Source organism: Amborella trichopoda, chromosome 3, assembly GCF_054954075.1.
Source record: "Amborella trichopoda isolate Santa Cruz 75 chromosome 3, AtrichopodaSantaCruz75HAP2 v2.0, whole genome shotgun sequence".
Lineage (NCBI taxonomy): Eukaryota > Viridiplantae > Streptophyta > Magnoliopsida > Amborellales > Amborellaceae > Amborella > Amborella trichopoda.
In genome coordinates this window covers 41,828,134-41,855,756 of record NC_142338.1, presented here as the reverse complement: position 1 = coordinate 41,855,756, position 27,623 = coordinate 41,828,134, and the positions used below count along the sequence as shown (strand labels likewise).

At 37.9% G+C, this 27,623-nt stretch overlaps 1 protein-coding gene across 2 annotated transcripts; it reads left to right on the top strand.

Annotated features, from left to right (window-relative positions):
* The first annotated feature begins 1,609 nt into the window (after window positions 1–1,609).
* LOC18422658 (sugar transporter ERD6-like 6) lies at window positions 1,610–22,440 on the top strand. Of its 2 annotated transcripts, XM_006878536.4 has the most exons (18): window positions 1,610–1,857; window positions 1,989–2,051; window positions 2,153–2,242; window positions 2,343–2,402; window positions 2,535–2,600; window positions 2,703–2,768; window positions 2,885–2,960; window positions 3,896–3,960; window positions 4,044–4,136; window positions 4,249–4,329; window positions 4,592–4,676; window positions 5,387–5,433; window positions 5,538–5,600; window positions 5,699–5,758; window positions 6,134–6,199; window positions 6,306–6,365; window positions 21,786–21,900; window positions 22,007–22,440. In XM_006878536.4, exons 1-18 carry the CDS (start codon window positions 1,654–1,656, stop codon window positions 22,117–22,119), a joined length of 1,473 nt encoding a protein of 490 aa, XP_006878598.2. In that variant the 5' UTR covers window positions 1,610–1,653; the 3' UTR covers window positions 22,120–22,440. The 2 variants fall into 2 exon arrangements, with proteins under 2 accessions (XP_006878598.2, XP_020523449.1); XM_020667790.2 differs by lacking the exons at window positions 21,786–21,900; window positions 22,007–22,440 and adding an exon at window positions 8,410–8,842.
* The last annotated feature ends 5,183 nt before the right edge of the window (window positions 22,441–27,623 follow it).

The following is a 27,623-nucleotide window of genomic DNA, read 5'->3' as shown; positions in this document are numbered from 1 at the left end:
TTTTTAATTTTTTTTCATTTTTTTCATATTTATACATCTCGATGTCAAGATGATCAATTATAGGGTTTTTCAAAATTAAAACAACTTTTTCCGATGGATTTTTGAGGTGTATCGTTAATTATACATTTTAAGATTGCAACATTATATAAACTTTTTTCTTTTATATTTGTTTACTTACTTATGGAAAATTGTTTCATGCGGGCTGGACCGCATTTCTACATTATGCAGTCCAGAGGTACAAAGCATCAATCTTAAAGATGAATGCAAATAGGTGGTCCATCTAAAATCAAATGTAACTAACGGTCCCAATCTTTCGTAATATAATTATTATCTTTAGTTTTTCATTTTTTTTTTATATTCATGATCTTCATGTTAAAGATTATATATTTTTGAAAAATTAGGATCAAATTATATTTTAAAAAATATATTTATTGCCAAGCCTGCATTTTACAATATGCGGGCTGGACATGATTTCTATGCTGCTAGCCCGCATATTGTAAAAATCCAGGCTTTGCAATAAATATATTTTTAAAATATAATTTGATCCTAATTTTTCAAAAATATATAATCTTTAACATGGAGATCATGAATATGAATATGAGAAAATAAATAAATTTTGAAAACTAAAAATAGAATTTATATCAAGAAAGCATTTGGACCGTCAATTACAATTGTGTTTTAGGAAAGAGTTTATATAAGGATGCAACCTTATAATGTAGAACGACGGATGCACCTAAAAAATCCATCATAAAAGGTAGTTTTAATGTTGAGAAACCCTTTGATTGATAATCTCGACATCGAGATATATGAACATGAAAAATAAAAAGATTTTAAGTCTAAAAAATAGTGTATTTTACAACATATTATCCACACCGTCTATTTTCAAGATTTTCATATGTTTATAGATCTATTTGATTTTAACTATTTTTAAAATTTAAAATTTTATAATTAGATATAAAAATAGATTTTGAGATAATCTTAAGAACATTTTATATCAAAATTATATACCATGATAAAAGTTGAAAGCGCACGAGGTACGGATGCATCCGTGTGCCAACTGCACCCTTGTTTTTAGAACGGATGCATCCGTGTGCCAACTGCACCCTTGTTTTTAGATGGACTACTTATTTGCATCTGAACCGCATATCGTAGAAATGCGGTCCAGCCCGGAGGAAACAAATTTCCTTTTTCTTATGGCTAAGAACCAAGCATAAACACGAATATGAGTTAGCGCCCCTAAGTGAATTTGATTGGACGAAAATACCCTCAGAGACCGTTAAACGGCCGCGCAGATCAGTTGAGGTTCAAGGGTAAAACGATGATTTGTTTTGTAAGTTTGGGTAATTTTTAGTGGGAATTGCAAATGACAGACAGACCTCGGCGTTCACTGACAACGCCACCTCACTATTTCTTCCACAACCAACCATCAACGACAACCATTCTTCTCTTATTGCTATCATAAAGCACGCTAAATGCGTGTTAGAGAGAGATAGAGAGCTCATTATTATAATAAAACACCCTAAATGCGTGTTAGAGAGAGAGACAAGAGAGAGAGAGAGAGGGGATTAAGGGAGTGGAAGAATTGGGGTGCTCCAGAGAGAGAGAGAGAGAGAGGGTTGCTCGTTTCTTCTTGTGCTTTGAGGGGGAAAGAAGATGAGTTTCATAGAAGATACAGATGATGGGAGGGATCTTCGGAAGCCATTTTTGCACACTGGGAGCTGGTACAGGATGGGTTCGAGGCAGTCGAGTCTCATGGAGAAGTATGGCTCCTCTGCTCAGGTCATCAGAGACAGCTCCATCTCTGTTTTCCTCTGCACCATGATTGTCGCTTTGGGTCCGATTCAATTCGGCTTCACTGTAACTCTCTCTCTCTCTCCCTCTCTCCCTCTCTCTTACTTTCTTCTCTCTCCCTCTCCTTGATTGGCAGAAGTCTTTCACTATTGCTCTTTCTCTATCTTTGGTTGATAAAGAATGGCCGGTTATTGCAGAATGGGTATTCATCGCCCACCCAAGATGCCATCAGAAGTGATTTGGGACTCACTGTTTCAGAGGTGAGGAATCCTTAGGCTATGCCTGAGAATTTTTAATCTCTTTTATTTTTTTTGTAAGGGATTTTGTTTCTTCGAATCGTTAACCCCCCAATTATCAACAGTTCTCTGTGTTTGGATCCCTTTCAAATGTGGGGGCAATGGTTGGGGCAATTGCCAGCGGTCAGATTGCTGAGTATATCGGGCGGAAAGGGGTAATTCACCTGGACTCAATTCCATCTCTCTCTCTGTGTGTGCGTTGATTGATATGTAATGAACAATCTGATGAGAGATATTATTTTCCTTTGCTTGCAGTCACTGATGATCGCTTCGATACCCAACATTATCGGATGGCTGGCCATTTCTTTTGCCAAAGTAAATCTTTCACCCATTTCAGCAAACGAAATTCTATGAACTCATTTTTTTTGTTTGTTTAGGTAATTCAAATCTGTCATTGTGAGTTGAAATTTTGACTGATTTTCTTATGCGTACACAAATCTCCGACAGGATTCATCCTTCTTGTACATGGGTAGGTTGCTTGAAGGCTTCGGAGTGGGGGTTATTTCCTATACAGTTAGTTCTCTCCTCTTTCTAGATAGATAGATATACGTATCCTACACAGTTAGTTCTTTCAATCATTAAGGTTTGTGAACCTTATTATGTGTATCTTATTAGGTTCCAGTTTATATAGCAGAGATAGCTCCACAAAATTTGCGTGGCGGCCTTGGATCAGTGAATCAGGTTTGGCATATACCCACCATTGTCACTGTCTTTTTTTTTGTGAAAAAGCTTAATTGCAAATGGGCATCACCATGCAAGCTTGAATCAATGTAACAAAGGTGAATTTGCTTTTGTAGCTTTCTGTCACAATTGGAATAATGATTGCATACCTATTGGGGCTCTTTGTTCAGTGGAGAATTCTTGCTGTAATTGGTATGGTCTTATGATTCTTCTTATTTTGCTATAAACCTGAATTTCTTTGCCTTTTTAGCATCATAGGTAAGGAGCTGCATTTATTTGACAGAAGTGAAGTTATACAACATACCTAAAATCCTTTTAATTGGAGGGTTTATTTGCTTTGAGGCCATTGAAAATTTCAAATAACTCAATGCGGTCCAAATAATAGCTAATTGAGGTCCTAATAGTTTACAACGTAATGTGAAATCTCTTTCTCTCTCTACTTTTGTTATACTTGCCTATCAGCTAACTAGTTTCACCACAACGATTATGACCCCATCAAAAATTTCTACTTTCTTAATATAATTTAAAGGTTGTGGTTTCTATAAGGTTGCAGCCTTAAACCATCCTATTGAGGCGCACCTCCAAATTTTATCATAACATGTAATTTTGGTGTAAAAAAATCTTACGATTATCTGAAAATATATTATCATATCTAATTATAAAATTATCTGAAAATGTATTATCATATCTAATTATAAAATTTTAAACTCCAAAAAATAGTTAAAATCAAGTAGATCTATAAACATATGAAAATCTTGAAAATGAATGGTCTAGATAATGTGTTGCAAGATGCATTATTTCTGGAATCAAATTTTTGTTATTTACATATGTATACATCTCGATGTCAAAATGATCAATTAGAGGTTTTTCAACATTAAAACAAATTTTTCTGATGGATTTTTGAGGTGCATCTTTAATTCTACATTTTAAGGTTGCAACCTAATATAAACTTTTTCCTACTTTAAATGCTTAATTAGCAATCTTTGATCTCAGAGTCAGAGTTCATGATTGTCTCTAAGAGGAAAGGGGACCAGCCACTTTTGAATTTAGCACCTAATCTTGTTCGTCTAATAAAGTAAACCAGCCATTGTTGAATTAAGAATCTGAATCTGGTTGTGGTTATGCAGGAATTTTGCCATGTACCATATTGATACCTGGTCTTTTCTTCATACCTGAGTCCCCGAGGTGGCTGGTAAGTCTTGCAGATGTAAATTGCAAACTTGGAATCTTTAATTACTTCAAATTTGTTGGTCTTACTGGTACATGGCAATATAGGCAAAAATGGGTATGATGGAGGATTTTGAAGCTTCATTGCAAGTTTTGCGGGGCTTTGATACTGACATATCCCTTGAAGTGAATGAAATAAAGGTTTACTGAGCCCTTCGTTAACCTCATTGCCTGCTTGAATGTTTCCTTTGAAATGATACATATGGAGAAGTCTTTTAATTATCTCAACGATTATTTTTATCACTTTCTGCAGAGAGCCGTAGCGTCAAGCAGTAGAAGGGCTACGATACGATTTGCTGAGCTGAAAAGGAGAAAATATTATATGCCTCTGATGGTACTTTGGCTCATCCAAGTTTACTACTAGTGTTTACTAGATGGCTATGACTTCTTAATTGCAGTTAGGGCTTTGGGTCTCCCATTGTTGCACCCATCTTTGTTCTTCTTTTGATTAATAGTTTGGGCACTCTAGGTTGTGTATTTGAATCCTGTGCTTGCTAAGATGAAAGCTTCAATTTTTGTTAGAAATTGTAGATAGGTATTGGAAGGTATCATTCTCATCAATCTTCTGTGTGAACTTTGCTTGCATTCTTTTGCAGATAGGCATTGGACTTCTTGTATTGCAACAGTTGAGCGGAGTCAATGGAATACTATTTTATACAAGTAACATTTTCAAGTCTGCTGGTATGCTTCGAATTCATGAATATAAACAGTTAAAAAAATAAAATAAAAAAAGAGGAGTTTGATCTCTTGGAATTGTGTCTCTATTGTGGTGAATGGTGAACAAGGCCTACCTACCGAGTTAAGATGCTGTTAGGGCATGTGCAACTTTGACATGGTTCAATAGTTATAGATGGTGATGCACGACATATTGAAGTTGGTAGTTCCCAAAGCAGTGAAAGTTGCTGAAGTATATCTATTGAAAAAAATCTACTTGCTAAAATTTTGAACTTGTAAACATAAAACTTCTACATATCTCTGCAGCTTCATGATTTTTATTGTTTTCCATGGAGTAGGATGTAGGTGGCAAATAAAGTATGAGAAGTACGGGGATGTAAGAAGTTAGGTTGGTTTTCAGTTATTTCGAAAACTGGAAGGGTGAGGAGGGTTCTATGACTAGTTTTAAGGGGATTTTGTGAGGTTTGGATGCACTTTTAAAAATGAGTTCTGTGATTCTCTAGATTAGAATGTGAGAATGTACCTTAATATATTTATTTTGTGCTTGCTAGATTTATCAAATTAATTTATAAGACTGGAAATTGGATTTGCTTCTCCACCTTCTGTCTTATTGTATGATTCATCATAAATGTAGTGCTTCTTATGGTTCTATTTTCTTTTCCCAATTTTTGGTTTTGCCGATCTTTATTTTTATTTGATGCTTTCGTTATGAGCAGGAATCTCATCAAGTGATCTTGCAACTTTTGGAGTCGGGGTTATTCAGGTCAACTTCATGTCTATATTTCTTAAATCATATTTAATCTTCTGCATGGAAACTACAAGTTTCAGTGTGAGATTTTGCAAACTAGGAGGTTTTTTTTGATGTAGGTTATTGTGACTGGAGTCACCACTTGGTTGGTGGATAAAGCAGGCCGTCGACTACTACTTATTGTGAGTTATCTTTGAATGGTGACTGATTTTGTGGACCAAGACTACCATAACTTGTTTCTTATTTAAAACGATCTGACTTGAGAAATATTTTTGTGTAGATTTCTGGTTCCGGAATGACAATCAGCTTGGTCCTTGTCGCAGTTGCATTTTATTTGAAGGTCAGTGAGCAACTACGATAAGGAAATTGTACTGTCTATCTCCTGTATATACTATGGGTACAGAACTGGATCATCCGCCTTCCATTCCTGATGATGGAAGGTGGAAATTAATTGATTTTCTCACTAAGTACCTTAGTATGGTTTATCCTTACTTGTCTGTCATTGCAAAGAAATGGTGGATAATCCACCTGTGTATCATACCTTACCTGAGCTCTGTCTGGTATACTTTCATATCCTGTTACAGCTTCTGATTTTCATGCATGTCAGAAATTCAATTTCCATCAAAGAGTTGGTTGGACAGGATCCACTAATACATTTATTTTGGTAACTTGCTGTCCTACATTTTCTTAATGAATCTCTCTCTGTGGTGGCCAGGCTTTTGTATCAGAAGAATCTCGTTTTTATAGCTGGATGGGCATATTGTCATTAGTTGGTCTTGTGGTATGATTTATGCACATAATGCCTTCTTTAAATAAATTTGTGGTGTACCTAACTTCATGCATTTATATTTGTATCTTGATTCAGCTGATAAAAACTATTGTTTCAGGCATTTGTCATAGCCTTCTCTCTTGGTATGGGGGCCATTCCATGGGTTATAATGTCTGAGGTACTTATCTATTTCATCTGCTAACTTTTATTTCCACATAATCGAAATCTTTCTTGACCTGTAACGATCCTTAACCTGACAATAGGATGTGGGAAGAGCCGTAAGATTAGCTTTTACCATTTGGATTATAGCAAACTTGTTCCAATTCTACAGATGACAACATGACCATCTCATATCTTTTTGGTTTCGCTCTACTGGTATTAAGATTACCATAGTTGGTCTTAGATCTTTGAAGTTTTCTATAAGAGAGAATTGATTCTTATAAACAATTCCTGTGGTGCATTATATCTGATGGATGCCTTTCAGGATTTGTTTTTTCCATTCAAAATGAAATGAATTGAACATTCTGAAAATTTAAATTAGCTAATATAGAAGGATGAGAGTCCCATTGGGGTGAGTATTATTTCTCAATCAACTCAAAATCTTGGAGACCTCGTGATAGAATTCACAAAGTCATATAGCGAGTTCACCTGTAATATAAAGTACCAAACAATTGATTCATCTGATAATCTGTCAGGTTCAACAAACCATTGCAATGGTCATTTGTTGCTCCCGTTGCTTGAAAATAAACGGTTATTTGGACAAGCCATGGTGGCAGAACATAACACCAAGAGGCTTAGTCTGATATTTGACCTCCATTGTTCTAAAATGTGCATCCAAAGAAAACATCATTAGCAGACTTCATTCTGACGTTATATTCAAAAAAAGAAACGACTTCATTCTGACGTTACAAAGGCATGACGTGTGGGCAAAGTTTTGACATGGGCACCTACATTAGAAACACCAATTTCAAAATTGGCCTTTTAGGCACCACACATCCATCCATCATTGAGGGGGGGATTTGGGCAACTGTAGGTAACGTTTGGTAATTTTCTAGTGATAATTCAACTAAAAGTTTCTTAGTTTGTAAGTGTTAGGCATGTATGTTGTGTCTTTGGCTTGTTGACATGTGCCAAGAGCCATGGACAGGAATGTCCAAGTGAAATTGGGTCACTCCTATAAAATAATGCATATTGGGACCTTACAGCTTACGACCTAGCAATATTAAACACCTACTTTAGAAAACGAGATGAACATTTAACAACTTACAAAAGTGGAACTTATTAAAGCTAGATAGACTTCTTTCTAATTATGAAGGTAGATCGACCATCATGTAAAGACGGTAAGGTTATCTTAGGAGACTCATAGTTATGGAGGTATGGATAAAGAGATGGAAGAGGAGGAGTGAATTAATAGGTGTCCAAGAACAAGGTGGTGGAATTTAAAAAGGGAGAAAATATACTTATTTAGAAATAAATTGATAAAAGAGGAAAAATTGAATTTTGAAGACAAAATTAATGTTATGTTGAATGAGATGGCTGATTGTATTAAGAAAATGTGAAAATAAGTTATTAGATAATCTCGAGGGCAAGACATTTAGATATGGAAAATTAGTTATGGAGTGATGAAGTTCAAAAGGTTTTTAGCTAAAATCAATTAAGTTACAAAACTTGGCAGTGGAGTAGAAATGATCAAAACTTAGAAGAGTATAAAGATGCTAAGGAGAACGCTAAGAAAATAGTAAGTAAAACTAACCTTAAGGCATATGGTGATCTAAGTTCTATGCAATAAATTCGGGACAAGAGAAGGTGAAAAAAATGTCTTTAAACTAGAAAAAATGGGAGAGGAAGTGTAGGGATCTGGATCATGTTAAATACATTAAGAGTGAGAATCAGTGGGTCTTGGTGAAAGTTATCGAGGTCAATGAAAGGTGGAGAATTTATTTTTAAATATTGCTAAGTACGACTGCTATGGGAGCACACAATTAGAGGAACCTTTGACATAAATGAGGTCGGAGGTCATAGATACATTTGTAGGGTTAGGATATTTAAAGTGAAAGTATGTGACAAACAAAGGAGTAGTATTGTCCTTGTCACTGCTCTTACATCCTTCTTGTCTGTTTCCATGCCTTACCCACTTCTGTCTTTAGTTTCTTTTGAGGACATAATTATATGTGGATGTTTCGATCTGTGAACTCACTTATACAAAGTTTACTTCTTTGCAGCATGTGCAGTTACTATAGCACAATGTTGGTGCTTCTGTAACACGAAAGGGGGTGTTAGTGACACTTCAAGTCTCTTACAACTACAACAGGTTAATCAAGAAAAGTAAACGTAGTCTTGATACCTGACTAAGAAGACTGGCAATTGTTCCTAGCGCTTGGTATGGGACCTTGGAATATTTACACAGCAGACCATCCCCTTTCAGCTCAACCGTCCCCTCCACCTTCACCCCACCTCTGTAACTTCCATAATTCCCCCATATAAAACCTTCATGGTTTTTTGTTTTTGTGCAAGCCACCTCGCTTTTGTTTTCTATAGTATTCATCCATGTCCTTTGGCAATGAGTTCAACAAAAATGACAAAAATGTATTCGTTGTCTGTCAAAATGGAGATGGTCATGCATTTAAATGAGAAATGCAAAAATTCTATGGTCAAGATTTATATAGCGTACAAAACGCTACTGAAAATGTTTTGACATGTTTGCAAACCATGGAGTCAAAACTTTGGGCTGCAAAGGTTACAGAAAAGCATAGATCTATCTAGTCTTTTTTGATATATTATGAGCTGTGCATGCTCCAATTTTAATCAATGCAAATTGAGAGTGAAATCTTCCTGAACCTTCTAAGTTTAAGAGGGGGAGCGAAGGCCCTAAGAGGACTTTTAGTATGGTACCCTGGGTGAGATTAGATCCAGCTCTCTCTCCTTTAGAATAATAATGGAACAATCTCTTTCTCTACTTAAATATTCTTGTTTACTGTCATTTGTTCTCCTTTCAAGATATATAGAATGCAACATCAAAGTTAAGATATTGCCATGTCACAGACAAGACCTCTATTGAAGTCGAGAATATGAAAGACATTTGACAAACTGAGCAATAACTGGATTGGGACATTTTCTATACCAATAACTTGAGTGGCATATTTTTCTTGAAATATAGCTTGAATTGCGTGCTCCCTAGAACAAATTAACCAGTTTACCAGTGAGACTGATAGAAGTCTTACCGGACATAGTAAATTCAGACATACGTCCTATAACAATGATTAGGAACCCGTGTGATATGGATGGTTTGATTACCGTCTGCTATGGGCGGCAAACTTACCTTGGACCTCTTGCTGCCCTCTTGTTGTACTAAGAGGACAGAGCTTTAGAATGAGAAGTGGTTCTGAATTTACTATTTGTGGTCTTTAGTTATTGTGATTAGCTACGGCAATGAATTGAGATATACTTCCTATAACGATGATTACGAAATTGAGCGATATGGATGGTTTGATTATCATCTGCTCTGGGAGGCGAACTTACCTTGGACTTCTTGCTGTCCTCTTCTTGTACTAAGAGGGCAGAGCTTTACAATGACAAGTGGTTCTGAATTTACTATGTACAGTATGTAGTTATTGTCCCATTGTCGAAAAATCTGCTTTATCTTCCCTTTGCCCCTACCAATGGAAGTGGTACGAGGTGAAATAATGATTCTTCTCTCCTGATTGACATCATGTCTAGAATATTTTGTAATACCTTTTTCTTTTGCTTCGGGGAGAAAGTCATCTATCTCAAACACACTCTTAGCTTTTACCCATAGAAAACATTTCTTTTAGGTGGGTGACATTATTTTTTTTGAGAAAGTTAACTTGTATTGATTTTAATGAAACACAAAAGTATGCCCCCAGGAGGGTGCACTATACAACAAATCAAAGTAAACCACCAAGCAAAAAATATGGGCAGGTGACGTTAAAGGCCATGTGTGTACACAAAAATTTACAAAATCAGGACTGCATCCAAAAAACTGCAGTGGAGGAGATTTACCTAACTGGGGGGTCTACAAGGGTTAAGAGCGGCTCCTCATCTTGCAGGATTGTTGGCTTCAGAGTTTGCTTCCAATGATTTCAAGAAACATTGATGTTGCTGGAGAGATGGTGGATTTGATCAAAGATGTGGAGGAGCCTCCACGGACAAGCTGAGGAGTTTTTCGCCCATGAGATAACAATCCTTGAGTATCCTTCAGTAAGCAAATTTGGCTCCTAGTTGATGTTGAACAGCTTGAGGACCTCTAGGAGAGCAAGAGTTTCAGCTGTGGTGGAGTCAGCTAAGCCAATTGGGGAGGAATATGTGGAGAGGGATTCGCCTAAATAATTCTTAAAAATTCCTCCTATGTCCGCCTGGCTTGGGTTGCCAAGCGAACTGCGGTCAAAGTTTAATTTGGATTTCTCTATCTCGGGTGGCGTCCATAGAGATCCCCTAAAAATGCTGGATGGCGTCGGGTGAAGCATCTCATTCCAGTTGTGAAGAAAATTGGCGGAACTGAAAGTTCTGAAAGTGCTGCGATATGAGACCTAGAAAACGACAAGGGAAAGAATGTGGTTACTCATGTCATTCAGGCCGTATCCGGTCCCATAGAAAATATGGTGATTTCTCTCGATGTTTTCCATAGGAGGATCCTTGAGGTGGACCAAGGATGGGGCTGGAGGGAAGTGAAGATGTAGGGTATCGAGGGAGGGGTGACCCACCTCAATTGAAAGAGCCTGAGAATGGATCCCCACAGTTTGTGTGGTAATGCGCAGTGGAGGAGAAGGTGATCATTGGTCTCCTTGTCCTCCTGTCACCTAATACATCTGATGGGGAGAGGGATGCCTCTTTGCTCGAGTTGATTACGAAATCGAGCGATATGGATGGTTTGATTACCTTCTGCTCTGGGAGGCGAACATACCTTGGACCTCTTGCTGCCCTCTTCTTGTAAAGAGGGCAGAGCTTTACAATGTCAAGTGGTTCTGAATTTACTATGTACAGTCTGTAGTTATTGTGATTCCCATTGTCGAAAAATCTGCTTTATCTACCCTTTGCCTCTACAGCTGGAAGTGTTACAAGGTGAAATAATGATTCTTCTCTCCTGATTGACATGATGGCTAGAATATTTTGTAATGCCTTTTCTTTTGCTTCTGGGAGAAAGTCATCTATGTCAAACACACTCTTACCCTTTGCTCATAGGTGACATTTCTTTAATGTGGGTGACATTATTTTCTTTGAGGAAGTGTACTTGTATTGATTTTAATGAAATGCAAAACTATACCCCCAGGAGGGTACACTATACAACAAATCAAAGTAGCCCACCAAGCAAAAAATATGGGCAGGTGACGTTAAAGGCCATGTGAGTACACAAAAATTTACAAAATCAGAACTGCATCCATAAAACTGCAGTGGAGGAGATTTTCCTAACTGGGGGGTCTTCAAGGGTTAAGAGCGGCCTGATCTTGCAAGATTGTCGGCTTCAGAGTTTGATTCCCTCGATATGTGATTTCAAGAAACATTGAGATTGCTGCAGAGATGGTGGATTTGATCAAAGATGTGGAGGAGCCTCCATGGACAAGCTGAGGAGTTTTTCGCCCACGAGATAACATTCCTTGAGTCTTCTTCGGTAACCAAATTTGGCCCCTAGTCGATGTTGAACAGCTTGAGGACCTCTAGGAGAGCAAGTGATTCAGCTGTGGTGGAGTCGGCTAAGCCAATTGGGGAGGAATCGGTGGATAGGGAGTCGCCTTAATAACTCTTTAAAATTCCTCCTATGCCCGCCTGGCCTGGGTTGCCAAGCGAACTGCCGTCAAAGTTTAATTTGGGTTTCTCTATCTTGGGTGGCGTCCATAGAGATCCCCTAAAAATGCTGGATGGCCTCAGGTGAAGCATCTCATTACAGTTGTGAAGAAAATTGGTGGAATTGAAAGGTCTGAAAGTGCCGTGATATGAGACCCAAAAAACGACAAGGGAAAGAATGTGGTTACTCATGTCATTCAGGCGAGATCTGGTCCCATAGGAAATATGGTGATTTCTCTGTCCAGATAATCCACAAAGTAGCGGCCACTGACGTTTTCCATAGGAGGATCCCTGAGCTGGACCAAGGATGGGGATGGAGGGAAGTGAAGATGTGGGGTATCGAGGGAGGAGTGACCCACCTCAATTGAAAGAGCCCGAGAATGGATCCCCACAATTTGTGTGCTAAAGTGCAGTGGAGGAGAAGGTGATCATTGGTCTCCTTGTCCTCTTGGCACCTAATACATCTGATGGGGAGAGGGATGCCTCTTTGCTGGAGTTGGTTACGAAATTGAGCGATATGGATGGTTTGATTACCATCTCTCCTCTAGGAGGCGAATTGACCTTGGACCTCTTGCTGCCCTCTTCTTGTACTAAGAAGACAGAGCTTTACAATGTCAATTGGTTCTTAATTTACTATGTACAGTCTGTCGTTATTGTGATTCCCATTGTCGAAAAATCTGCTGTATCTGCCCTTTGCCTCTACAACTGGAAGTGTTACGAGGTGGAATAATGATTTTCTCTCTTGATTGACATGATGTCTAGAATATTTTATAATGCCTTTTTCTTTTGCTTCAGGGAGAAAGTCATCTATCTCAAACACACTCTTACCTTTTACCCATAGAGAACATTTCTTTTAGGTGGGTGACATTATTTTTTATGAGAAAGTTAACTTGTATTGATGTTAATGAAATACAAAAGTATGCCCCCAGGACCACCAAGCAAAAAATATGGGCAGGTGACGTTAAAGGCCATGTGTGTACACAAAAATTTACATAATCAGGATTGCATCCAAAAAACTGCAGTGGAAGAGATTTGCCGTACTGGGTGGGGTGTCTTTAAGGGTTAAGAGCGGCCCCTGATCTTGCAAGATTGTTGGCTTCAGAGTTTTCTTCCCTCCATATGTGATTTCAAAAAACATTGAGATTGCTGCAGAGATGGTGGATTTGATCAAAGATGTTGAGGAGCCTCCACAGACAAGCTGAGGAGTTTTTCGCCCATGAGATAGCATTTCTTGAGTATCGTTCGGTACGCAAATTTGGCCCCTAGCCGATGTTGAACAGCTTTAGGACTTCTTGGAGTGCAACAGACTTAGGTGGTGTGGAGTCGGCTAAGCCAATTGGGGAGGGATAGGTGGAGAGGGATTTGCTTAAATAATTCTTAAAAAATTCTCCTATGCCTGCCGGGCCTGGGTCGCCAAGTGAACTGCCGTCAAAGTTTAATTTGGATTTCTCTATCTCGGGTGGCATCCATAGAGATCCCCTAAAAATGCTGGATGGCCTCGGGTGAAGCATCTCATTCCAGTTGAAAAAAAATTGGCGGAACTGAAAGGTCTGACAGTGTCGTGATATGAGATCCAGAAAACGACAAGGGAAAGAATGTGGTTACTCATGTCATTCAGGCTGGAACTGGTCCCAAAGAAAATATGATGATATCTCTCTATCCAGATAACCCACAGAGTAGCGGCCACTAACGTTTTCCTTAGGAGGATCCCTGAGGTGGACCAAGGATGGGGATGGAAGGGTGACCCACCTCGATTGGAAGACCCTGCGAATGGATCCCCACAGATTGTGTGCTACTTGTTCTCCTGGCACCTAATACATCCAATAGGGAGAAGGATGCCTCTTTGTTGGAGTTGGTTATGAAATCAAGGGATATGGATGGTTTGATTACCATCTGTTCTGGGAGGCGATCTTTCCTTGGACCTCTTGCTGCCCCCTTCTTGTACTAAGAGGGCAGAGCTTTACAATGTCAAGTGGTTCTGAATTTACTATGTACAGTCAGTAGTTATTGTGATTCCCATTGTCGAAAAATCTGCTTTATCGTCCCTTTGCCTCTACAGTTGGAAGTGTTATGAGGTGAAATAATGATTCTTCTCTCCTGATTGACATCATGTCTAGAATATTTTGTAATGCCTTTTTCTTTTTCTTCAGGGAGAAAGTCATCTATCTCAAACACACTCCTACCTTTTACTTATGGAGAACATTTCTTTTAGGTGGGTAACATTATTTTTTAAGAGAAAGTTAACTTGTATTGATTTTAATGAAATACAAAAGTTTGCTTCGAGGAGGGTGCACTAGACAACAAATCAAAGTAGCCCACCAAGCAAAAAATATGGGCAGGTGACCTTAAAGGCCATGTGTTTACACGAAAATTTACAAAAGCAGGACTGCATCCATAAAACTGCAGTGGAGGAGTGTCAAGGGTTAAAAGTGCCTCCTGATCTTGCACGATTGTTGGCTTCAGAGTTTGCTTCCCTCCATAGGTGATTTCAAGAAACATTGAGATTGCTGTAGAGATGGTGGATTTGCCTCCACGGACAAGCTGAGGAGTTTTTCACCCATGAGATAACATTCCTTGAGTCTCCTTCGGTAAGTAAATTTGGCCACTAGTCAATGTTGAACAGCTTGAGGACTTCTAGGAGAGCAAGAGATTCAGGTGTGGTGGAGTCGGCTAAGCCAATTGGGGAGGAATAGGTGGAGAGGGATTCGCCTAAATAATTCCTAAAAATTCCTTTTACGCCCACCGGGCCTGGGTTGCCAAGCGAACTATCGTCAAAGTTTAATTTGGATTTCTCTATATCATGTGGCATCCATAGAGATCCCCTAAAAATGCTGGATGGCCTCGGGTGAAGCTTCTCATTCCAGTTGTGAAGAAAATTGGCGGACCTGAAAGGTCTGAATGTGTTGTGTTATGAGACCCAGAAAACGACAAGGGAAAGAATGTGGTTACTCATGTCATACAGGCTGAATCTGGTCCCAAAGGAAATATGGTGATTTCTCTCTGTTCAGATGACCCACAGAGTAGCAGCCTCTGACGTTTTCCATAGGAGGATCCCTAAGGTGGACCAAGGATGGGGATGGAGGGAAGTGAAGATGTGGGGTATCGAGGGACGGGTGACCCACCTCAATTGAAAGAGCCTGAGAATGGATCCCCACACTTTGTGTGCTAAAGCGCAATGGAGGAGAAGGTTATCATTGGTATCGATGTCCTCCTGGCACCTAATACATCTGATGGGGAGAGGGATGCCTCTTTGCTGGAGTTGGTTATGAAATCGAGCGATATGGATGGCTTGATTACCTTCTGCTCTGGGAGGCGAACTTACCTTGGACCTCTTGCTGCCCTCTTCTTGTACTAAGAGGGCAGAGCTTTACAATGTCAAGTGGTTCTGAATTTACTATGTACAGTCTGTAGTTATTGTGATTCCCATTATCGAAAAATCTGCTTTATCTTCCGTTTGCCTCTACAGCTGGAAGTGTTACAAGGTGAAATTATGATTCTTCTCTCCTAATTGACATGATGTCTAGAATATTTTGTAATGCCTTTTTCTTTTGCTTCAGGGAGAAAGTCATCTATCTCAAACACACTCTTACCTTTTACCCATTGAAAACATTTCTTTTAGGAGGGTGACATTATTTTTTTTGAGAAAGTTAACTTGTATTGATTTTAATGAAATACAGAAGTATGCCCCCAGGAGGGTGCACTATACAACATTTCAAAGTACTTCACCAAGCAAAAAATATGGGCAGGTGACATTAAAGGCCATGTGTGTACACAAAAATTTATAAAATCAGGTCTGCATCCAAAAACTGCAGTGGAGGAGATTTGCCTAACTGGGGGGTCTTCAAGGGTTAAGAGCGGCGCCTGATCTTGCAAGATTGTTGGCTTCAGAGTTGCTTCCGTCCATATGTGATTTCAAGCAACATTGAGATTGCTGCAGAGATGGTGGATTTGATCGAAGATGTGGAGGAGCCTCCACGGACAAGCTGAGGAGATTTTCGCCCATGAGATAACAGTCCTTGAGTCTCCTTCGGTAAGCAAATTTGACCCCTAGTCGATGTTGAACAGCTTGAGGACCTCTAGGAGAGCAAGAGATTCAGCTGTGGTGTAGTCGGCTAAGCCAATTGGGGAGGAATAGGAGGAGAAGGATTCACCTAAATAATTCCTTAAAATTCCTTCTATGCCCGCCTGGCCTGGGTTGCCGAGTGAACTCCTGTCAAAGTTTAATTTGGATTTCTCTATCTCGGGTGGCGTCTGTAGGGATGTCCTAAAAATGATGGATGGCCTCGGGTGAAGCATCTCATTCTAGTACTGAAGAAAATTGGCAGAACTGAAAGGTCTGAAAGTGCCGTGTTATGAGACCCTGAAAACGACTAGGGAAAGAATGTGGTTACTCATGTCATTCTGGCTGGATCTGGTCCCATAGGGAATATGGTCATTTCTCTTTGTCCAAATGACCCACTGAGTAGCGGCCACTGACGTTTTCCATTGGAGGATCCCTGAGGTGGACCAAGGATGGGGATGGAGGGATGTGAAGATGTGGGGTATTGAGGGAGGGGTACCTCAATTGATAGAGCCTGAGAATGGATACCCACAGTTTGTGTGCTCAAGCGCAGTGGAGGAGAAGGTGATCATTGGTCTCCTTGACCTCCTGGCACCTAATACATATGATGAGGAGAGGGATGCCGCTTTACTGGATTTGGTCTACAGTAAGAACTTTGCGGGTGATGGCCAGCCATGAGAAGACCTGAATCTTTGGGGGGATGAATGAGAGCCAAGCTTTGGAACAAGCAGGTTGGGCTCCAGCAGGAAGGGGCTTCAATGCTATAAGGATACTATACAGCGAGGCTACTGAAAATTGGCCACTAGCTGTAGGGCACCACTGTATACAGTCACTGCCCGAAGAGGGTAAGGGAGAGGAGTGAATAAGGGTCGAGAGGGTCAAGAACGCAGCAATTTCTTCCTCCACCAAAAGTCTTCTGAAAATTGGATTCCAGGCCCTGGTGGAACCCCTGGTTTCGAAATGGTCTGCTACAAGAGCCCGAGGGTTCCTGGCTAAGAGGAATAACCTAGGGAAGAGGGTTTTTAAAGGTGAGTGGCCTGTCCAACAGTAAAACCAGAACTGAATTCGATTCCTTTCCCTCGGGTGGAATCGAATGTTGACGCAGAAAATAGAGTGACACTTGATGACTGATCACCAGAAGCCCGAGGGGCGACTGGAGGTGGGGAAGGAAGTGGTACGTAAGGCGAGAATGGACTGCCACAAGTGGTTGTTAAGGGTGGCTAGTCTCCACCACCACTTGCCTAGGAGGGCGAGATTGTTGAGTCTGAGGATGTGAATACCAACTCCCCCTTCACTTTTCATCGGCATATTCTTTCCCATAAGATCAGGTGAAACTTGTTTGTCCCACCCTCACCTGACCATAGAAAGTTCTTCATCAGTTGATCAAGCCATGATGCTACCAAGGTTGGCATGTTGAGCGTAGACATCTGGAATATTGGGACATTGGATAGCGTGGCTTTGAAAGGCTCTTGAGAAGGTGGAGAGTGGAGGGGGATTGAGAAAGTTAGGGTGGTGCCCAAGGGGAGGGGAGTGGGACGAGGAGGAGAGGGGGGTTACCGAGATCACAGGGGAGGGTGAGAAAAAAGGGTAAATGGAAGTTGAAAGGCTAGGGAAAGAGGTTAGGGGGACAGGGTGGGAACATGGATTAGATGAGTGGGATGGGTGGAGGAGAGGTTTCCGTAGAGCAATGGGAAAGGAGGTAAAACTAGGGTAGGAAGAGGAGAGGTGGGTGACATTTCATTTGATGAGTTCATGAAACTCATTTCGGTTGGGCTCGTCTAAAATGTGATGTCCAAGAACAACTTACTGTTATCACATAATTTTCTTATTCTTTCTTCTGATCTCTAGTGGTCAAGCTTAAGAATGTTCAAGTGAAAAAGAAAACGATAATAAGGCACTCCATTTCTTGATATTCGGATCATCTTCATCTGTCCCTGACTTTCACCAATAATGGATGCAACCCTCGGTTTTCCTTTAAGGAAATAGTGTGAGTATAACTAAATAATTGTGTTGATTATTATAAGAGGTATATTTTGCATGCTAGTCCTACCATTCTGACTGAAATAACATACTCGCTTCCGACTGTAAAAGAAAACTAGTTCCAGTTAGAGAAGGAGATCCTCTTGAGATGGTCTCCAAGACAGGTTACCGTTTCATTTCACAGGGCAATAAGTAGAAGGAACCAAAAGTTTAGGATCTATATCCATAAAACTTATTTTAGGAGAAAACCCATGTAACAACGACAGAATCCCCACAAACTGTGTAGGTTTGAATAAGTGGATCTCTAGGCTCAGATACAACTTAAGGAAGTTATTGATCAAAACATACGTTGTAAAAGAGAATATGAACAGAAAACCACCCAACAGTTAAAAAATTGGAAACTCTTTGAAATTAAAACTCCCCAGTTAGTTAATAGAAACTATAGAAACCTGTTTTTCTGTTTTCTTCGTAAATCCCTTTTTTCCATTTTACGGTTTAGTGCACCAAGCCACAGCTTGACCAAAAATTTGGATGGTGTTAGGCACTATGGGTTCAATATCTCTGCTTTTTCTCTTAGGTAGTTCAAGGGTACGTATCAAACTTGTGATATAATATTGCACTCATCAACACGTTAACTAATCTTGTCCAAGCCCGAAACATACATTGAACATATCATTCATTGCAGCAATGTTTCAAAAAGTGCTAGGCGGCTGGGGGGGTCTAGACCGCCGAGCGCCTAGGCCAGTGCCCAGAACCTGGGTGGCCCAGTAGAAAGAAAAATGTTAATTTAAGTGTCTAACAGTATAATTATATAATACATAATCCATAATCCATATTTCCATGAATGCGGAGAATTTAGATAGTCCATAATTCATATTGTCATACAATGCTAGAACCATACAAGCGTACACACAAGAGTTAGATAGTATAAACTAGAAACTAAAAATAAGAAAAGAAATATACAGAAATTTAGAAATTATACAGTTTAGGACGCAATAGTCACACCAAGAGTCAAGCGTTTTCAACTCTTCATTCTTCAGTCATTGTCAGGAGGAGGGTAAGCCTCATCATATGCATCAGATTCGAGGCCATCATCATCAGAGTCATCTCCCTCTTCAACATAAAGCCGTCCTCCTCTGTTTCTTCTGAATCTCCCTCTTCCTTCTCTTCTTCTACCTCCCTCTTATTTTTTTTGAGAGATTTTTATTTATTTTTGTATAGAAGTTCTACCTCCCTCTTATTCTGTATAGATGAGGCCCTAGGTGTCTTGGTTGCTTTACCTAATGCCTCTTCACCCTTTTCTTTCTTTTTGTGCTTCCCTGAACTCAAATCAATGTTTTAAAAAATGGTCCGCTTGGTGCCTAGGCGACCTGGACAAAATATCCGCCCGCCTAGACCCAGGCGGCCCTACACAGGCGGATATACCTGGGTGGGCGCCCGGGCGGGCTAGGCGAGCGCTCAGGGCGAATGTACCTGGGTGAGCTCCCAGGCAGGCTAGGAGTTTCTCTTTTTTTAAAACTACGGGGTGTCGGAGGTTTTGGGCGCCCGCCTAGGCGCTAAGCGCCAAGCAGGCGGCCTAGGAGCCGTCTAGGGTTTTTTGAAACATTGACTCAAATATTGTATATCTCCTCTCTGGTAGCCTCATGAACCCCCTTAATACCGGCAAGATGTTTTTTGAACCGGTAAATACCCCCATTAGTATCCTTTCCACAACAATTACACCTAATACGATTTTTGTCATTCGGATTTGGGTTATGACCATACTTCCAACCTGGATCACCACTTCTAAAAGTACTTGGAGAAGATATTTCCAGAGAACAAGGCTAAATTTCATCCTTTTCTGGTTCTACTAAATTCAAATATTGTCTAATCTCACCCCGAATAGCTTCAGGAACTTTTTACAAGAAGCAACATTACCCTTAATATTGGCAAGGTGTTTTTTGAATCGGTTATATGGGTATGCCCCCATTGGTATCCTTTTCACAAGAATTACACCTTATTCAATTTTTGTCATTTGGTTTCGGGTTATAACCATACTTCCAACCCGAATCACTTCTTTTAGCAGAACCAGAAATAGACCTATCCAAATAACAACGATTTTGTTCCTGTTTGTGTTTTATTGAACTCATATATTGGTTAATCTACTCTCTGCTAGCTTCAAGAACTTTTTTACAATGGGCAACATTTCCTTTAATACCAGCAAGATGTTTCTTAAACTGGTTTATGCCCCCTTTTGTATCATTTTTATAATAATTTCATCTTATGCAATTTTTGTCATTTGGATTCGGGGTATATCTATAATTCCAACCCGGATCACCACTTCGACTAGATCCTGAATAAAACATCTCAAAATAATACAAGCAATTTAAAAAATTAACTTTTGCACTTTGATTGCTCGAACTCCAAACTTCCACCTTTGAGATGTTTTTTGGTGTTAAAATATTCAAAAATACCCTCTAATAGTCCTAGAAAAACTCCAAAACTAAATCTAATCTTAATGAGTGATGTTTGGATCTATTTCCTGTAACTTTGAGAAAGACTTCGATCCAATGAAAATCATAAAATCGAGTTTTTTTTGAGGTTTCTCTCTCTAAAATGGGCTCTGGTGGGTTTAGGTTTCAAATGAACCTAAAACCCACTTTTAAAAACAATTTTTTTTCAAAAAAACCCAGACAAAACCCTCAACAAATAGTATTTCTGCCTTGGGCGGGCCGCGGGCCTTGGGTGGCCGGCCAGGGCTAAGTGTTGGATGCCTGCCTAGGCGGCCGCCCGGGGACTGTGTGCCTAGTTTGGCCGTCTAGGCCTGGGTGATGCGTCAGGCCCTCTGGACCACCTAAGCGTTAGGCAGTCCGCTTTTTAAATCATTGCCTTGAAGAAATATTTTGTGAGCTTGAAACAGGTATCCATTGGGGGTTGTCATTTCCAATGGCTTTAACCTTCTTCATTGCAGTGAGATGAGAAGCAGGTGGAAGTCTTGATGATTAGCTGCTTTGGTACCATGTAGAGACTTGGGATGAGAGATGTATGGAGAAAACGCTAAAAATGTACTCATTGAATTATGGTTCTCAAAAGTAGTAAAAAAACTGCAAATATGTCCCTAAGTGGACATAAAACAATCAATAATTTTATAAATCTTCCGAGACATCACCATTATGAAAGACTACTGAGATCTGTCCCTATTTGTAGGGATGTTAAGGATTGCTCTGAGACTAGGTTCTTGAAATCCGAATGCATTTCAACACTTTCTTGCAGAACAGTCAATCTATGAGAATGTGATAAGAGTAGCCATCATGTCATTTCTTTACGGTTGAATCCTTAGGCATTCCCTATGGAGCATCCAACTTATGTAACATATTTTTCCAGGGGAAGTATTTCATGCACTGGTGGCATATATGTACACTAAGAGGGGGCACCCACATCCCAATGATGAACAGTGGTATTAACTGTTGTTCCTGATGATGGACTTTTGCTACAGTTAGTCTAAACTGCTGACCATCAGTAATGGACAGTGGATGCCCTTTTGGTGCATTTATGCCTTAGACCACCCATGTATGATATGCTTGCATGTTCTAAATGTTACATTGGGCCTCATAATTTGGGTTTCTCCTGCTAAGAACCAACATGCATAACAGAACATAACTAAAGCAAAACAAACCATGTTCCTGATGCAGGTTCATGCATCATGATCGCACTGTATATTATTAAATTCATTCACAGTGCTAAGTAGTGGCAAATAATGATATTTTGGGTCTCATGCAGATACTTCCGGTGAATATCAAGGGACTTGCTGGTAGTATTGCAACATTAGCTAATTGGCTGACATCATGGGTTATTACAATGACTGCTAATCTGCTTCTAACCTGGAGCTCTGCAGGTGAACTACATACCATGACATACATACATTCGTTACATGTATACATATTTTGCTTTGATCTAATTCCTCTAGACTTATATGAACCATTTTTATGTTGTTATGGCAGGAACATTTACGATATATGCATTTGCCAGTGCTTTCACTCTGTTATTCATTGTACTATGGGTACCAGAAACTAAAGGGAGAACTTTGGAGGAGATTCAGTCATCTTTTAGATGAGCCCCATTTTGATTGATTCTTTGGCGTGGAAATGTGTGGTAATCATCGTCTGCCGAGAGTTAGATTGTGCAGCATTTGGGGTGTATGTCAATCGCCAAAGGCTTGGCCATTGCTCAAACCTCGCTTTCAGCAAACACTTTCTCCTGTAAAATTCTTGAGAACAAGGAGATAAGTCTCTGTGCCCCTTTGTAAGTGACATTCAAATCACCTCCTTTTCCAGCCGTGTTTCAATTGTATTTGGACCTTTGTTCATAAGGTTTCCTTAATGTGTAGAAGAATGACCACTTTATTGGTCCTATTATGCAAGTGCACATTTATCAATATTTTGTGTGCTATTTTTCATATTTTTGAGTTTGAGGTATCCAGGAGTTTTGGTATGGTCTTGCTTTTTTTTTTTGCCAAGATGCGCCAATATTGTTTGCGCAAATAACTTGGGGAGCATATTGTATGGGAAACGTCCTCCATATGAAGACTCTGAAGGGCCTGATCTATATGGTCTCATGTTTTAGAAAATAGTGGTTAATTATAACAATATTGATTCAAACTTAGTTGAGGGAAGCTCTGGTTTGACAAAGGCGGAGATCAGCCCCTTTCATAGTTTAACACAGGATGAGATGCTCTGATAATTAGGGGTTCGTTTGTTTCGTCAGATATCTCTCTATGCAAGGGAGATTTCTGCGAAACCAGATGCATACCTAGCAAGCATGAAGCCACCTTTTCCCCATCTGGTGGCGTGAATATTTTAAATTTCCTGTTTGCTATTTACCCATGAAACAGACATGGGAAAGCGGCTGGGTGTAAGATTTCCCACTAACCAAACCTGCCTGCGCCCTTGTAGAAAGAAGATGGATTTGCCAGTTATCAATGGGGGAACTGAGAGCTCCCATGTAAGGCAGGAGGGTGTATGCCTGACATATGCTCTTTGTTCATGTCTTTGTGAATTGAAGTGTTAATTCCTCAGTCAGATTACAATGGCAACCAGATGATTGCACCAAGACCACTTATTCAAGGGCACGAGGTGGACGTATACGCTGATACGCATATATGCCGGCGCATGCTTGTTTATATATATGGAAAACCTACAACGTGTTCATCAATGTTCAAAATTTATCACAAGGTCATAGATGTGTGATAGTGTTTGAATTTTTTTTTTTTTTTTTTACAAATCATAATGATCTGAAATTTTGTAAGTATGCGCGCTTTAGTGAAATGCACATGAATAAAATATAAAACAAATAATTTGAATGATAAAAATTTCACAAAATACCCCTATAAAGTTTTAGGGATAAATTCATCATTTTATTTTATAATTATTTTTTTTTTAATATTTTATTTTGGTGTGACTTGGTCATATATACACACGATCCAAATTTTAAATAAATCTGATTAGAACAATAATTATACAAATTCAAATACTATCGGACAACTGTGACCGTATGATAAACTTCAGTGATGAGGTGTATGTGAAGTACTATCGCACTTCACCTATAGGTGTAGATGTATATATATATATATATATATATATATATATATATATATATATATATATAGATGCTATGGTGATCCCACTAGCTTATAGGAAAAAATGAGCCCAACGGCCCATATTGAATCTAGGCCGATCTAACGATTACGGATGTCAGATAGTATTTGAATTTTAATTTTTTTCTACAAATCCAAATCATTTGAAATTTTAGACGTGTATTTATAAAAAATAGATGAATATTTGAAAATATTTTAAAAAAATATTTTACCTGAAAAAATAACAAAATACCCCCATAAAATTTTGGGGCTATTTTGGTCATTTTTAATTTTCAGATTATGTGTTTTATATTTTTATTAGGTGTGTCTTGACGATAAGAATATCAGCCTAAAATTTTAAGTTATTTGGATTTGTAAAAAAAATATTAAAATTCAAACACTCTCGGCCGTCTGATTGGCCCAGATTCAATTTGGACCATTGGGCTTATACTATTCTATGAGCTAGTATGCTCACCCAAGCTTTTTCCATATCCATATATATATATATATATATATATATATATATATATATATATATATATATATATATATATATATATACACATATATATTTGCATCCCCTATTATCCAGCCGTCTGATTTTGATCAAATGAGCTACTCAACCGTCTGATCCTAGATCTAACGCCTCATTGTATTTTTTTAAAATTATTTTAATAAAAATTGTATCAATATGAAATTTGCTACGTGCCATCTTCTTATTGGGGCACACCTATAAAAATAATTTTTCAATAAAATATAATGACCAAAATATCCTTTGAAACTTTCAAGGGTATTTTGGCCATTTTATTTTATTAGAAATATTTTTTTGGTATATTTTTTACAAGTGCAAGTTTAATAGAGAACTGGACGCCCAAATTTTATGTCAAAATATTTTATATAAAATAATTTAAAAATAAAATAGTGTAGAGACATGACATTGTGGTTGGGACAATCTTAGCCCTCCATTCAGAATAGAGGTTGGATAAGGTGAAGCATGCCTTATAAGTTTTATGTTGTAGGGGAAGTATAGAAAGAAAGCTCGCCCATATATATATATATATATATATATATATATATATATATATATATATATATATATGAAAACTCTTCCCAACGTCTATAGGCGAAAATGAACAGTGATTTCGCCTACCCTCATCACCATCCAAACTTCATCGCACGGCCACAGTAGTCTGTTAGTATTTCAATTTTTTTTTTTTTTCTACAAATCCAAATTATTTGAAATTTAGAGCGTGTATACATATTAGTAAGGCGCACTTAATAAAAATATTAAAAATAATAATTCAAAAATATAAATTGACCAAAATAGCCCCAAAAATTTACTAGTGTATTTTGGTCAATTTATATTTTACGAATTATTTTTTATAATATTTTTAGTGGGTTAATCTCAGTATATATATATATATATATATATATATATATATATATATATATAAAGGGCCATAGAGGGAAAATTTATGGTGTTTCGCCTCGCAACGGCTCTCGTAGAGATTGTGGTTTTGCAGGTTTTTTGTGCAAAAAATCAAGCATACCGAACATGCCATAGAGTCATTGTTGTAGTACCGCAATGGACATAACATGTCTGGTGCGATTGATTTATCCATACATTATGAAAACATTGTTCATTTTCTCTCATAGGCATTGCACACACACACACATATATATATGTATATATATATGAAAGATGTTAGGGTGAGCCCACAAGCTCACATAATGGTATAAGCCCAATAGCCCAGAATGAATTTGGCCCGCTCTGACGGTCGAGAGTGTTTGAATTTTAATTTTTTTTCTACAAATCCAAATCACTTAAAATTTTAGGTGAATATTTTTATCATCAAGCGGCATCTAATAAAAATATAAAAAAAAAATCCGTAATAAAAATGACCAAAATAACCCTAAAAATTTACAAGGGTATTTTGATCATTATTTTTCATGTAAAATATTTTTTAATATTTTTCGAAAATTCAGCTATTTTTTTATTGACACACTTCTAAAATTTCAAGTGATTTAGATTGATAGAAAAACATTAAAATTCAAACACTATCGGGCATCCGTGATCGTTAGATCGGCCCAGATTCAATCTGGGCCATTGGGTTCATTTTTTCTTGTGACCCTATTGGCTCACATAAGCCTTTTTTTATATATATATATGGGAAAAGTTTATATAAGGTTGCACCCTTAAAATGTAGAATCACAAATGCACCTCAAAAATCTATCGAAAATGTTGTTTTAATGTTGAAAAAACCTTCTAATCGCCATCTCGACATTGAGATGTATGAATATATATATATATATAAAGCTTATGAGTACCAGAAATAGTGCATCTTGTAACACATTATCTAGACTGTCTATTTTCAAGATTTTCATATATTTATAGATCTACATGATTTTAACCATTTTTGGAATTTATAATTTTATAGTTAGGTATGAAAATAGATTTTAAGATAATACTAAGAATTTTTTATAACAAAATTACATGTTATGATAAAATTTTAAGGTGCGCCTTGTTTGGATTGTTTAAGGTTGCATCCTTATAGAAACCGCACCGTGTATATATATATATATGAAAAAGCTTGGGTGAGCCCACTAGCTCACAGGAAAAAATGAGCCCAATGGCCCAGATTGAATCTGGGCTGATCTGACTATCACAAATGTCTAGTACTGTTTGAATTTTAATTTTTTTCTATAAATACAAATCACTTGAAAATTTAGGCATTTGTTCTTCTCATCAAGCCGCACCTAATAAAAATATAAAAAAAATAATTCGTAAAAAAATTGACAAAAATACCCCTGAAACATTTTGGGGGTATTTTGATCAATTTATTTCATGTAAAATATTTTTTTGATATTTTTCAAAGATTCTCCTATTATATATCTACAAATGCTTCAAATTTCAAGTGATTTGGATTTGTAGAAAAACAATTAAAATTCAACCACTACTGAACATCCGTGATCGTCAAAACGGCCCAGATATAATCTGGGCCGTTGGGCTCATTTTTCCCCATGAGCTAGTGGGCTTACCCTAGCATCTTATATATATATATATATATATATATATATATATATATATATATATATATATATATATATATATATATATATATATATATATATATATATATATATATATATATATATATATATATATATGGAAAAAGATCTTGTATGCCCATGGGCGTACCGCTACAGTAAACGCCCACGACACAGAGTCAATCTGGTCTGATTTGACAATCATAGATGCCCGATAGTATTTTAATTTTATTGTTTGTTCTACAAATTTAAATCACTTGAAATTTTCAAGTGATTTAGATTTGAATTTTAATTGCTTTACGAATTATTATTATTATTTATATTTTCATTAGGTGCTCATTGATGAGAAGAACACACACCTAAAATTTCAAGTGATTTGGATTCATAGAAAAAAATTAAAATTCAAACACTTGAAAATTTTAAGTGATTTAGATTTGTGGAAAAAAATTAAAATTCAAACTCTAAATGAGGTCGTGACCATCAGATCGGCCCAGATTCAATCTGGGCCATTGGCGTTTACTGTAGTGGTAAGCTAGTGGGCGTACAAAATCCACTCCATATATATATATATATATATATATATATATATATATATATATATATATATATATATATATATATATATATATATATATATATATATATATATATATATAGTTATGTTATGGTACTCACACTATAGACACTATAGAGTGATTTATCATTATATTCAACAAAATTTGGATACTTATATACTATTTTTTGTACATGGAGCTTTTTTTAATAAGGATATGTTTGATAATTAGGAGGGATATGACATTATCCACAAGGGTGTGATATCACCTACATGCAGTATTAAATGGTAATAGTGTGCTCCATGTGGGTGAAGTCACATCCCATATGGATAATGTCACATCCATCATAATGACTGAAAATACCTTTATTAAAAAATGCTCCAT

Bases quoted from the DNA above. Each gene is read 5' to 3' on its own strand.
- LOC18422658 (XM_006878536.4), top strand. From the start codon at position 1,654: ATGAGTTTCATAGAAGATACAGATGATGGGAGGGATCTTCGGAAGCCA. The intron at 2,052-2,152 runs GTGAGGAATCCT...AATTATCAACAG, and splicing joins TGGGACTCACTGTTTCAGAG to TTCTCTGTGTTTGGATCCCT. The intron at 4,330-4,591 runs GTACTTTGGCTC...ATTCTTTTGCAG, and splicing joins AATATTATATGCCTCTGATG to ATAGGCATTGGACTTCTTGT.